The sequence below is a fragment of the Labrus bergylta genome, chromosome 21 (genome assembly GCF_963930695.1).
Source record: "Labrus bergylta chromosome 21, fLabBer1.1, whole genome shotgun sequence".
Classification (NCBI taxonomy): Eukaryota; Metazoa; Chordata; class Actinopteri; order Labriformes; family Labridae; genus Labrus; species Labrus bergylta.
Genome location: NC_089215.1, coordinates 9944864 through 9957692, shown reverse-complemented (window position 1 = coordinate 9957692; position 12829 = coordinate 9944864). Strand labels below are relative to the sequence as shown.

General features: G+C 38.8%; 1 protein-coding gene across 2 annotated transcripts in view; it reads right to left on the bottom strand.

Annotated features, from left to right (window-relative positions):
- Positions 1 to 11436, bottom strand: part of kcnh4b (potassium voltage-gated channel, subfamily H (eag-related), member 4b) — a 34299-nt gene extending 22863 nt beyond the window's left edge. Inside the window, exons 1-2 of one of the 2 annotated variants that reach the window (XM_065950069.1) lie at positions 10735 to 11436; positions 1003 to 1236 (exon numbers count right to left, since the gene is read on the bottom strand). In XM_065950069.1, the coding sequence (XP_065806141.1) occupies positions 1003 to 1236; positions 10735 to 10810 (310 nt within the window). In that variant the 5' untranslated portion in view covers positions 10811 to 11436. The remainder of the gene's footprint in view (positions 1 to 1002; positions 1237 to 10734) is intronic. The other variant, XM_065950068.1, reaches the window with a different exon arrangement.
- Positions 11437 to 12829: the final 1393 nt, after the last annotated feature.

Below are 12829 nucleotides of genomic sequence, written 5' to 3'. Positions count from 1 at the left end.
TAGTTGATTTATTTGTCTCTTAAGAGGTGAGGTCCCTTGTATAAGCCTGTTGGCTTCTTGACCTCTCCTGACACACCTTTTATGTTTTTGTTGATCCTATTTTGATGTATTCTTATATGTGAGCTAATAAAATTTTTTAGAGAGAGAGGGGCAGAGCCAGTTCATTTGATGTCATGCACCTGTACAGGTGTCTAAGCTGGCTTGTCAGTCTTTCTCTCTCTCTCCAATCCTCCAGCATCATAAACAGTTCTTTACTTTGCAGGTTTGGCTCTCTGTTATAACATAATCCTGTGTGCTAGTTAATAGTCATAGAAGCTTAAACAGTGTTGTATGTTCTCTTTTCATACATGACATGACATTTTGAGCCTGAGGCTTTGACAGAGAGATTAGCTAGAAGTCAGAGGGAGTTAGTTAAAATATGGACTAATTCTACACCCCCCCCCCCCACGCATGCACGCACACACACACACACACACACACACACACACACACACACACACACACACACATACACACACACGATATATACAGTACTTTGTCTGTTTTCGGGAATATATGATTTGCTTTGAAAATATTTGAATAGGGGGCTGACTTTAAGCTCATTACTGAGGCAGTATTTCTCCTGCAGAACCCATCAGCTGAATATTTTATCTCTATCCAAGGGTTTTGTATTCATAATAAAGAGCATGTAATGCACTGCTGACCTGCTGTGTTTAAAATTCTACATCACTCTGAGGATTCATAATTTGACCCGGCTCTCACCAAAAATAGATGTGCTCTTCTTGATGTGGAGAACAAGAAAACAGTTTACATTTCATTCCAACAACTGAACAGCTGATCAAACCAGAACATGATCAAAACATGTCTTGAGAGTTTGATCAACTGAAGAAAAGGCTACAAGATAAAAACAAGTGTTAAAAAGAGTGTTAATTGCCAGATAACCTTTCTACTTCTAAATGAAACAACGCTAAGATCAAGTAATCAACCCTTATTTACACCCACCATTTTTCTTGTAGAAGTGCACCTCGGCCTGGTACTCCTCTCGGCCCTCCAGAGCCTTCTCCATCTGCTGGGCAATGTGCTCGCTGGTGTCGGCCCCGTACAGGAAGCGACAGCTGCAGTTCTTCTGCATCACTTCAGTTCTGGTGAAGCCGGTCAGCTCACAGAAACCATCCGAGCAGTAGACGATGGGGTAGCCACGGTGGCCCTGGGCGTTACCCAACAGGAAGTTACTGTCTGTAAAGCAAGGTAGAAAAGAATAAAGTGTAAGAAGTGGAGCATTGTGGAAAGTAATATTACTCAAAATTGGGATATTTTTGGGGGGTTCTTTTGCTTAAATCTATCTCCGGGTCACAAAAAAAAAAACAGTCGGATGCATCAGCATGAAGTGTGGTGCAAATTTGTTACTTGCACTAGAATCAAAGTTGGTTGAAGTCTTTGAACTCATGTCAAAGCTTTGCAGATTTAATTCAAAATTACTTCCCAAGTTCAAAGTAAACATGAATCAGGCTTTGGTGTAGACTCAATATGGAGCTTAAATTAATTTTCCCTGGGTGTCATCATCTGATTCCTACTGCTGGTGCCGGTCCCAACTACTGAAGGAACTGGACCGCAGACTGAAGATATTAAAACTGCTGACTGCTTTTTCAAAGGAGCACAAAGGTTAGGGATTGATTCCCACATAACCCTCTGCTACTAGATTTGATGACATAACCATGATAAAAGGTCCAGACTGTAGAATTTAAATAAAAAAGGTTGCATAATAGTAGAGGGTATGAAGGCAGAAAAAAAGCAAAAGTTATAAATATAATTGTAAAAAAAAAGATTAAGAACGACCTCATACATACTGCTGCATTACAACTTCTCATAACAAGTCACAAATGAAAGACTAAGCAATCTTGGAAAATAAATATGTGTTTGATGTTGTTTTTGTAGAAAATTTACCAAAAGACCCTTAATCCAAAGCTGTAAAACTTTCAATATAATTAAAGGGAGATCATCTGAATTTACTGTAACTCATTTGTATCTATATAGATAAACATATATACTTCAAGTTAAAGCACTTATCTTATGTATGGATATTGCAGTGTATATGCATTGAACCTCATTGAAAAATCCAATAAAAAACTGCAGTATTTTCAACATCCCCCTCTCTCATGTTCCATCACCAGCACATGCATGCTCATCTCAAGGTACTGATATTAGATTAAAATGCAAGGTGAGTCATTGGCCTGGTCGAGATCCATCTCATGAGATCCACGTGACTAAATGTCAAATTAATGTGGGAGAATATTAATTCTTGCAGGATCATAATGATGTGGATATTGCACTTGAACTGTACTGTTTATTCAACACTAAACCGCCTTTGTTAGCCTTGATTTCAGCACCACGGACAGTTCCCCAGTAGCAGGCTTGCTGTAAACCATGGGCTGTTTTCTTGCTGCTTTTGTGTCCTCACAATGAACATTACTTCTGTATACCTACATAAGTTTTGAAGACAGATATAATTTGACAATTTCCCTCAGTTGCTTGATACACAAGGCCTTGCTAAGTAAGAGCAGGTTTTATGCTGCATTGTTGCTTTATTGTTTAGGTCTCTGTCTGCCAGAGCAACCAGTGAAAGGAGCTTTGAAATACATGACAGTCCTTTCTGTGCTTCTATTTAACGTTTCAAAACACAGCGGCACACTCAGTGGTGCTTGAACAGCATAAAAACTAATGTAGGGACTAAAATTGACTCACACTTAATTAATTTGGCTCTCTCTCTCTCTCTCTCTCTCTATCACTTTGGATTTCACCATATTGTCCTGTGTTTTAGTCAATTATCTGCAGACACAGCATTGATCCAATTAAAGAAAAGCTTCGAGCCTTTTTCTCCAACACCCACAGCTGTTTCAAGAGCCCATTTTCGGTTATGGGAAATTATTTCAACATGTTGACCCTGATTGACACAGTTTAAAATATGAATCAAAACTTACTGTAGTAATCCTGGAAAAGTCAATTTTTTTTTTTTTAACTTTTTCTCTGTTTTGTCTTTTATTTAGTCTGCATTGATAAAGCCAGAACTTGCAGTGATAAAAGCAGGACATTTAATCTTTGTGTGTGTGTGTGTGTGTGTGTGTGTGTGTGTGTGTGTGTTGTATGGGATGATGAATGCTCCTTATACAAATTTGCTTTTGTTTAAAGTGAGCTCTTGAATCCACTTGTTCATTTATTATTATTATTATTTTGTTTTGTTTTTGTTTATTATTTTCAATGAAATTGTATTGTGTTTGTTTCTGTCTTCTGTAAAGCACATTGAGTTTACATTTGTATGAAATGTGCTATACAAATAAAATTGAATTGAATTGAATTGAATTTGATTAATATCCATCTCTCTTAGCAATTTAAGTTGTAGCCTGCAAGAGGATATGTTTTCATGCAGCTCTGTTGTGTCCTATGGATAATGTTTGTTGTTTTCAAATGGGCTGAGCCTACCACAATCTTAGCCACCATCCACAGTAGAAGTACCTTTTAAACTTCATTTAATGGGGATTAAAACCCCCCACACCTCTACTCTATCCCTCCATTTACACATAATCTACTAATAAGGTGTAACATCAGACTTTATCTACTGATTAGTTGGAATTACATATGTTTAGGAAATATAGATTCATATTTGCTGGCAAAGCAAGAATCCCAGCTAAGGCATCTCCTTCCCTTCAGTAATTGACTGCATTTTACAGCTTTACTGAAAACACCAGACGTCCTATCTTCTAAATGCCAAGTAGAGAGGCAGCAAATGTACATACATACAGACTCTTCTCAATTCTCCTGATTTTACAGAGGGCAAGTCTAAGAAGCAGGAGTATTAAGCAGCTGCTACAGCACTCTCCACAATCTAGCATTTTAATTGGCTAGCCTAAGCAGAAAGCGATCCATAGGGGATGTCTTTTCTGAGCAGTGACAACCTTTCTCGGTTGTGCAGTGAGCAGCAACTAAACTGTCACTGTGGAATTATAGAAAGAGACAGGCATTAGTCGGATCCATCAACAAGCAGAGGAGCTTTTATGCCTGTGCGATGCATTGCTTCAGTTGCCGCTCAACAAGGAGGAAGATATTTCTGTTCTACATCCTACTGCAGATCTTGGACAGCAAAGGTTTCATGAGAAGAGAGTGTTACCTGTTGCTTTAATGTCACAGCCGCAAAGGAAAGCAGCACTGGATCTCTGTTTTTTTTTTTTTCCTTCTATAAAAAAATATCCCACTGTCAGAACACAAAGTCATAGCCTATATCGAGTTGGAAAAGAAAAGAAACACCCAACAGCCATGCCCTCTTTTTTTATGTTCTATAAATTTCTAACTTTACAAGTCACAGTGAGCCAGAAAGTCTTGGAAGGCAACTGCATTCATCTCTGGTTTATGTAATGTTAAGAATAGGAGCATCTTTACTTAGCGTCCCTAAATCTGTACTTCAAATAGGTCAAAGGCAGGTGTAGTCATAAATCACCTTCTGAGCAGATATTAAAACCAACAAGTCACTACGGAGAAAAACTTTTGTGCCGCGTCAATGAAGTTCATGGCATCATTTTGAGCGCTTCTATTCAATTTGGGATGTTTGACACAGTGCTCAGTGTATTCATTCATTTCAGCTTCAGTATTGTGCTTCTTCAGTCATGGGAAATACACTTCTTTAATTTTGTTTGCAATCAGTTAGGTCTACAGTACATAAGAAGGATACTCTCATCTGCAATGGTAATATAGCTAATGTGTAGCCAGACAGTAAATTTAGCATACATATTAAACCAGTAAGCCCTGCTCAGTGGTAACCACCATTAACTACTACCATTACCAATTTACATTTTATATGTCTTTATTTTTTTAATCCACGGTAAAAATGTGTATGTTTTACAAGATTATATGATAACTAGCCAACTCTGTCTCTCTTTTTCTCCTGTAACCAGTGTTCCTGCTAAATTGAGCTAACCAGGTTCTAGCTATTTAGGACAGTTCCAAGCTAGCTGCAGATTTTTCTAGTCCAAGCTAGCCTTTCTCAGCGACATATTAACAACGTTAGGCTAGCTTTCCCCCAGGAAACCTAGCTGCATGCTGGCTGCCTCACTGTTTTCAGCCTTTATGCTGAATTGAACTAACCTTAATCCAGCTACATACTGACAACCGTGTCTAGCTTTTTTTTCTAAAAGTGTTCAGTCTTCATGTTAGGGCAAGCTAACTTGGCTCCAGCTAATTCTTCAGAACAGAACCAGACCGTTTCCCCTCTTGTTTCATGAAGCACAGCTAACTGCTATAATACATTTATAACATAAATATATGACAGTGGTAATAAGATCATCATTTAAACCTCAAAATTAATAGCAATCAAATGAATCAAGAAACTATTCTTTTCATGTATTAATGCATGTCCTGTTTTTTAAACCTAAGTAGGATGTTGCCTTTAAAATATAAAATACAAATTTACGGAATTTTATAGCACCTAGATTTGAATAAATACTGTTTTTCTTTTCTTTTCTATTTATCTTCTAAACACGCAATCCATCACCCATAAGTAGGCTACTTGATAAACACTTTATGAGATTCTTTATTTGTGTGTGAAGTAGGCTATTGACAATGCCTCATTTCTTAGGCACTAATCCTCTGAGGGATATTGCTTTGAGTGGCCGCTCTGCTGCGCCAGCTTCCTTAATTACACATCTGTGCTGACTTGCTACAACTGTAATCTGACATGATGACGCTACATGCTACAGCTAACTGCTAGCAACCAGTTCCTTGTTATATACAAAAGACGGATGAGGGTTGGCCACTGCTTCACTAGCTAATCACCATCCAGTAGCATGTAATTACTTAGTGTGGCAGAAGGTTAAAAGCTACAAGAGGAAGTGGACTATCAAGGGAAAAGGTCACCATGGGAAAAAGGCATGACAGAAAACATCAACCAGTTGTTCTTTATGTAATGTCAGTGATTTCACAACATTAGGACCAGATTTATGACTATCTGGAGCTTGTCTGACAAAAATATCCTTGTTGTTGACTGCATCTGGAATCCCAAAAAGACTGCATTTGTGTCATGCGTTAATTCTCAAAGGGGTGCACAGGGCTTTACAAAGCATCACGCCAACTCACACCTACATTGACACAACACTGGAGGCGTAGCTGCCACGCATGGCGCAGAGCTTCACATCAGGAGTGGATTTAGATTTCAGATTCTTAGAAAAAAAAACATACATCTGCTGTAGGAGGAGACAGGGATCAAAGCTGAAAGATGTGATCATCAATTAGAGACCTTTACAATGCCAAATAAATCAAACCTGCTAAACTCAAGAGGAGAAATAGATGAGCCCATACAGTAGATGCATCCATTCACCAGCTCCTGTCTCCAGCTGCCTCTTTCGACCCATTCATCAGCTGAGCTCAGTAAGGTTCAGTCTGACAGTCCACACTGTCTCTTCTTTGGTTCCTCTGTGGCCTTTAAATAAGAAAAGTGTTTAAGGGGGAAAATAAACCTCGTTCTTATCTCTGTCTGCAGCTGCCCCGTGGTTACGTTGCCCCACAGGGCCAGCACTGCTGTCAATGAATAAACGCCGCCGGGTAGGTCATGTAAAGGAACAGGGGGGAGGTGAGGTGTGGATGTAAAGGACAGGCATTAATGCTGTAGCACACACAGACACAAACATCTCTGGTACAGCACAGTTGTCTTACAAGTGTAAATGAGGAGGGTTCAAGTTATAATGTGTGACAAGAAATATCTGCCCTCTTGAGATGCCCTGAAGCAAAAATACATTTTCAGCAGCGTTGTTTTGCAATGTGGTCCCAACCTTTGACCACTGAGAGTTTCCCTTCAGGGATCAATACACAATTGACGCACATATATGGACACATATCATGTGAAATCAGCATATAAACACATGACAAACAGAAAAGCCCTGAGCCCATGGAGGCACCTACATACACACACACCCTCTGGGACTATGAACGCTGACTTTGCCAAGAGCCAATTGCTGCGCTGTGCAGTGCCAAAGGCTACTGACTTAACCTATAGTGACAATTTGCACATAATGAAGCGAGCATATGATGACACAGTCAAAGCAAGGAACTGTTGAATTAAAATCAACTGCTTTCAGTTGTACAAAGGTTAAAGCTGAGGTTGAGCACAGGCCAATCAATATGAGTGAGCATGAACAACTCTCCCTTAGAGGCACACGCTGGAAAAATTACACTGGAACTCTCAGATGCCATTAAAATATTGGATATGAAGCTGTTTTTAAGTCCTGTGTAGAGGTAGTTAATTTTGCACTCAGGCATTTTGTGGTTTTGTTTTGCAAACTGAAAGAAGTCTGGGTAATAATACAGACATGATGTTTTCTTTAATTATTATCTTATATAAACTGTACTTTGAATTATAAGCAATAAGCAAGTCGCTATGTTAGACTGACATATTCGATAATAAGTGCACAAGTGCTGAATACTGTACGTGAATGTAGTAGTTGCAGTGTTTTGTATATATTCAGTTATCTAGACATTTTTTTTTCTCTTCAGACATAACTCTAGTCCAACTTACACAAGAAAATATGACATTGATACATACCTGCTTAAAAACACAAAATATGCTGTATGGTCATTACTATTATCTTGTTCTGTGATATTTGATATCAGTCTGCGGACTAAAACATTCAATATATGTCATATTTTAGTTTTGTCTACTTTTGTAATATTTTGTGGATATTTTGCATAACTTTTGTCTTATTTATCACCATTTTATACCAACACTATGTCCCATTGCACTGAAAATAAAAACTAATTCATGAAGTGTAATCGTTTTTGCTTCTAGCCTTTTATTGAATAGTAAGTTTATCTGGTATAAATATTGTATGTATTTTCAGCAAGGTCAGAAAGTTTTTTATTGATCCCCATAGGGGGAATTCAGGATTATAAAGTCTTATCTTCAGTAATAATACATTAATATGAAATATTGAACAAAGCATAAACAGGTGTTATTTAGCTTCTCAAACTGAATGATGAAAATCAAAACCAAATGCTGATTGTTGCACGAAATATATGCTGTTGTTTGCTGATGTAGTCTAGATAGTGAATATGGTAAGTGATACATTTGCTAAACATTTTGGACAGCATTTGACTTTTTGACTGCTCTGTCAGCTCTCTTTGGTTTTGCTGATACAAGCACTTTTTTAACTGGATTTTTCCATTATTTTGAAATGAAGTTAATTTTAAAGCGTTGGAGGTATTGTTTAAGTGAATTAGTAAAAGTCAATTTTTGTATAATGTGTTTAACTAAACCTAAAAGGCAAACAAAGAGCTGAAAGGAACAGGTGTCTAATTTTTACACTCGCTCACTGTAGGTCTAACTGTTAACACTTCAAATCCATGCCTGGCACATGGAGGATAATTAGTCAAAAAATAGATTAAACAAAGAACTAAAATAGATTCTCCCGATATGTAAGAATACTCTATTTTCAACAAAAGATGAGGTGATGTGTTTTTATTGGAGTGGCAATAATCATGTCATTCCCACTTAATAAAATCATAATTTAGCAATAATAAACTTTTCTCCTTCAGATGAATGTGAAAATAAGCTTCTAGTCTCAGCCTTGTGATTTATTATTCTGAGTTTAAGGGAAACTACCATACCTTTAAACAAGATTCAGAACTTTATACAGAGGCACAATTTTTAACATGGAAAACCACCTTTACCTGCGGCAGGTACAAGATAAGCTGACGTCAGAGGTGATCACAGCTGCAAGACCCACAATGCCGCTTGTTTCCTGAAACAACAGACCAGCTGCCTTCTTAAAGTCCTTAATTGGGAAGGAAGTTCAAGTGCTGTCTCTTTAGCGGACCATCTTTTTTTTCCTCATAGACCCAATGTGTTCAAGCATCATACATGTCAAGTGGCGGGACCCTGTCGCCCCGGCAACAGGAAAGAAGCTATTTTGAGCTCCAGGCAGTCTGCCACTCCTTGAGCCTCAGGGCGGCTTCAAGAATGGGTTGAAATTGGCAAAAACCTGGCAAGTACTTGTACAGACATAAATCCTGCTGATATAAACATGTTTTTATCTTTGCCTTGAAAGTAACTGTTGCTCTAAAAATACTTTAATTAGTTACTAGTCACAAGAATTCAGGAAGGAGGTAAAACACTCTGCTACACTGATAAAAAAGCACATAGAAAGTGGTTAAAGTGAATGTTAAAATCAAGTTTGATCATTGAAGTTTTTTCAGTATGCTGTAGTGGATGCTTTGTCCAGACCTACAATGTGACTACTAAACTGTTAAAATGACCAATCAGGAGGGTTTTTCTTGTTTATTTAAGGGTATTCATGAGTTGATGTTGTTCATTATTCTTAAACCTAATATAACTAAATGTCTATGTTAGAAATGGTTGTACACATTCAAAGAGAATCAGCATTAAAGTTAAGTCTTTTTATCTCTTTCCACTTTGTGGTCAGAGAGGAGTCAGCCCTCTGGAGTTGGCAGAGAGTTCATGTTTAGCACAATTACCCTTCATCAGGACAAATGTATCATGAGGGCATGACCCTGCTCCTCCAGCTGAACTGTGCACAGCCTACGTCATCCCCAGATTCAACGTCTTTTCATCACATAAAAACTCTGAATTAGATTTTTGAAGTACACTGAGAGTAAAGATATGAGAAATAGTCCTGATGGGAGTTCAGAGATCCCCTAACACCTCATTAGAACCCCTGACTCACAAGATAAAGCTATAATTGCATACCCAACACATCAATTACACCGGAATGCCACCCGTTTCACCGTTTATGTCCGCAAGTCAAACCAGCTCGGAGACTAACAGTGAGCCATCCAGCTATTCATTCAGGCTGTTGTGACTAGCAAAAGGGAGAAGAGGGCTGAATCGATGAGTGAGCACACAAAGACGTCCCAGCGGTATTTGTTTACAACGAGCCACAGCCTCCCCTGAGGTGGCACAAGGTTCAAAACAAGAGACGTAAGCCATGCAGAAACTGCAGCGCTGCCCGATGGCTGTGCAGGCCAATTTGGTGGTAAAGCAATGTGGAAAGACAACATGATTTCCTGAAGGTTAAATCTACAGTTAAAGTGCAAACAAATTGTCACTTTGCAACAGTTAGAAGATGTGGTTTTAGTAAGCCAGTGTTTGGGTGTCTTAAAACACACCAAAAGAGACTGACAGGGGAACAGATTAATCTCTCCTTCTTACCTTCCTTTGCTGATAGCCTTCTGTAAACTACTTTGAGACTATTATTGACTTCATTTTCAACCTCTTTTTTGTCTTTTTTTGCTTCCATTGCATTAAAACAAAAATCTTAATTCCAATTGTTCCAATTGTGTTCTTACAAATTAGTTTTCTGTGTTGTCATGAGGGTGTCTTTATTTTGTTCCTGTTTAAAAAAAAACTACTTTCAAAAACTGCTGTTAAAAGCAATTTGACTTCTGAATGCTCCATAGGTTTTATAGGTCTCTTGGCCAACTGATTTTATTTTTCTTTAATTGTGTTATCCTGTTTGTTTTTCAGTTTCAGTCTTTCTGTTGGTCAGTATTCACCTTTGACAGTATTCTATACTTTAGCTCCTATGTATCATTTGTTGTCTGTTTGTTGTTGTGTTTTATGTATTTATTTACACAAGCTGCGCCAAAGCAATTATTGGGGTTAAAATGTTTGATTGATATTTTGAACATTGTGTCAAAAAACTACAAGTACCAAAACAACTCAGTCCTCAGAGTACTTACGGGTGCCATCGAAGCGGGTAGCAATGGTGTCCAGAAAGGTATTTTGAGGGGCCAGGAGGCCCTTCATCACTGGCATCTTGACCCAGATGTGGGGTAGCCAACTGCTGGCTGGATGTCAAACCATCCCAGTGGCACAGCAGGGGGCTTCCAGGAGCTCTCAGTAGGTGCAGGAGGAGACTTGAGGGTGACAGTCCAGTACCGAACGCTGGGACACACATTTACAGAAAAAGCAGCCACCCTTTTCCTCGAGCGATGCTTCTTCTGAAGACAACAGAGCAAACTGGGAAGATTTTAAAAGCTCCCTGAAGCAGTGCAATGCAGGTTCAAATATAGGTTGGGTAGAAAATGAGATCACCTGGAGCTGCAAAACCAGGTGATATTGAGATCCAAAAAGCTTCAGATCAGTCCTCCCAGCTTTTGCCCCTCCTGCAGAGTCATTTTAGCTGCAACATGTAAGGAGTTGTCCTGTAAATCTGCAAAATCTCCATTGACAAGGAAAATTTAAAAGACAAAAATAAGAGCTCATGTGTGGGCACCTCTTGCATCCCTCAGCTCAGCGCTCTGCCAGGATGCTGTGGCAGAGTAGTTGCATCTTCTTCAGCTTTCTCTCCACCTTCGTCTCTCTCTCTCTCTCTCTCTCTCTTTCCACTCCTGTGAAATGTCCCAGCCAATGAGATGCCAGCATCCTCTGTGGGGACCTGTTTTCATCTGTGGTGGGGGTATAGACAATGAGAGAAAGACAGAGGGAGAGAGATAGAGAGGAGCGAGATAGGGAGGGAGGGAGGGTGCTTTTGGAGCAGCTGACAGCAACATTACACCCTATAGTGCCACTATCAGCACATGGCTTTTGTGTGCATGTCTGCATGTCTGCAAATCAAGGAAAGATGGATTACCTGCATGTTGCTCAATGCAGGCTATTGTATTCAGTTGAAATGGGTGCTATTGTGCAGTTTCTTCATGGGTGCAAGACTTAAGGGACATTCAGAGTAATGAAGGTAGAAATATCCATATTTTTTCCACATTTACTGCTTCTAGGAGTAGGATCTGTAAGAGCTTTAAGGACTCCATTTCCTCGAGTTTGTCTCTTCTGGATGGAGCTGGACTCTGCTGCCCTCTCAGATCCTCACAGTATCCTCATGAGAGAATTAAGGCTTCGGGATAAAGGCAGCTAAGAGCGGATTAAAAGGATAAGCCTGGAGATGTTTTTCATGAGGACTTGATGTTAAACACACCAAAGTAAAGTCCTGTCTTAACTCACTTTGACCCAAGCAAACAACACAGCTTATAGCTGACCATGGATATACGTCTAGATATGACAGAGAGATGCTTAACAAGAACACTTGTTTAAATGGTATCTATTCTTAATGAGTCTGCCTGCATTAGTTTTACAGTATGCAAGGAAACATGATACTGCTGTTAATTTAATTAATCCATCCTTCATTGAATATTTATTATTGGGAACTATATTAAGAAACCTGAGAATCTGAGCATGATAATTGAGAGGAATGCCTTTTTTTCCTGATATCAGTTGGTATGTTGAATGTGTTTTTGAAGAGGACAGTACAGGTTTGGATGCACTGTATTTTTCCTTTTAAAATGTCTGCAGGAGTCGATGGCCCAGCAAGGGAAAATTCTTACCCTCTGAGAAGAAGAATGTGTCTGATTTTTGCTGAACTGTGGGGGAAAAAATGCTTCTTTATTATTGTCACTGTGATTTATGTGGAGCTGGAGAATGGGACCAACAATGGTGCTAGGGTTGTTTTGATCTACTAAGAAACTAGAAGAGCTTCAACAAAAACAATACATCATTTTTGGCCTTTTTATTATATGTCTCAGCGACCTCAACTGCACATAAGCAAGAAACTCTCAGAATGATGTTTTTAGAAAGCATAGTTTTATAATCTGAAATGCCTTTAAAGTATTTCTATGCAAATAAAAAAAGAATATTTGAATATGTATCCCTGAGCAAGAGTAACTTTATGCAAATCGGGAGTCAGAAGAAGACAAAAATGTTTGAGAAAAGATACAGATATGGATGAGTTTTCTTGTGGGGGCGTAGGAAATCTTGGAAAAAGTTGAGCCGATTCAGCAGCTG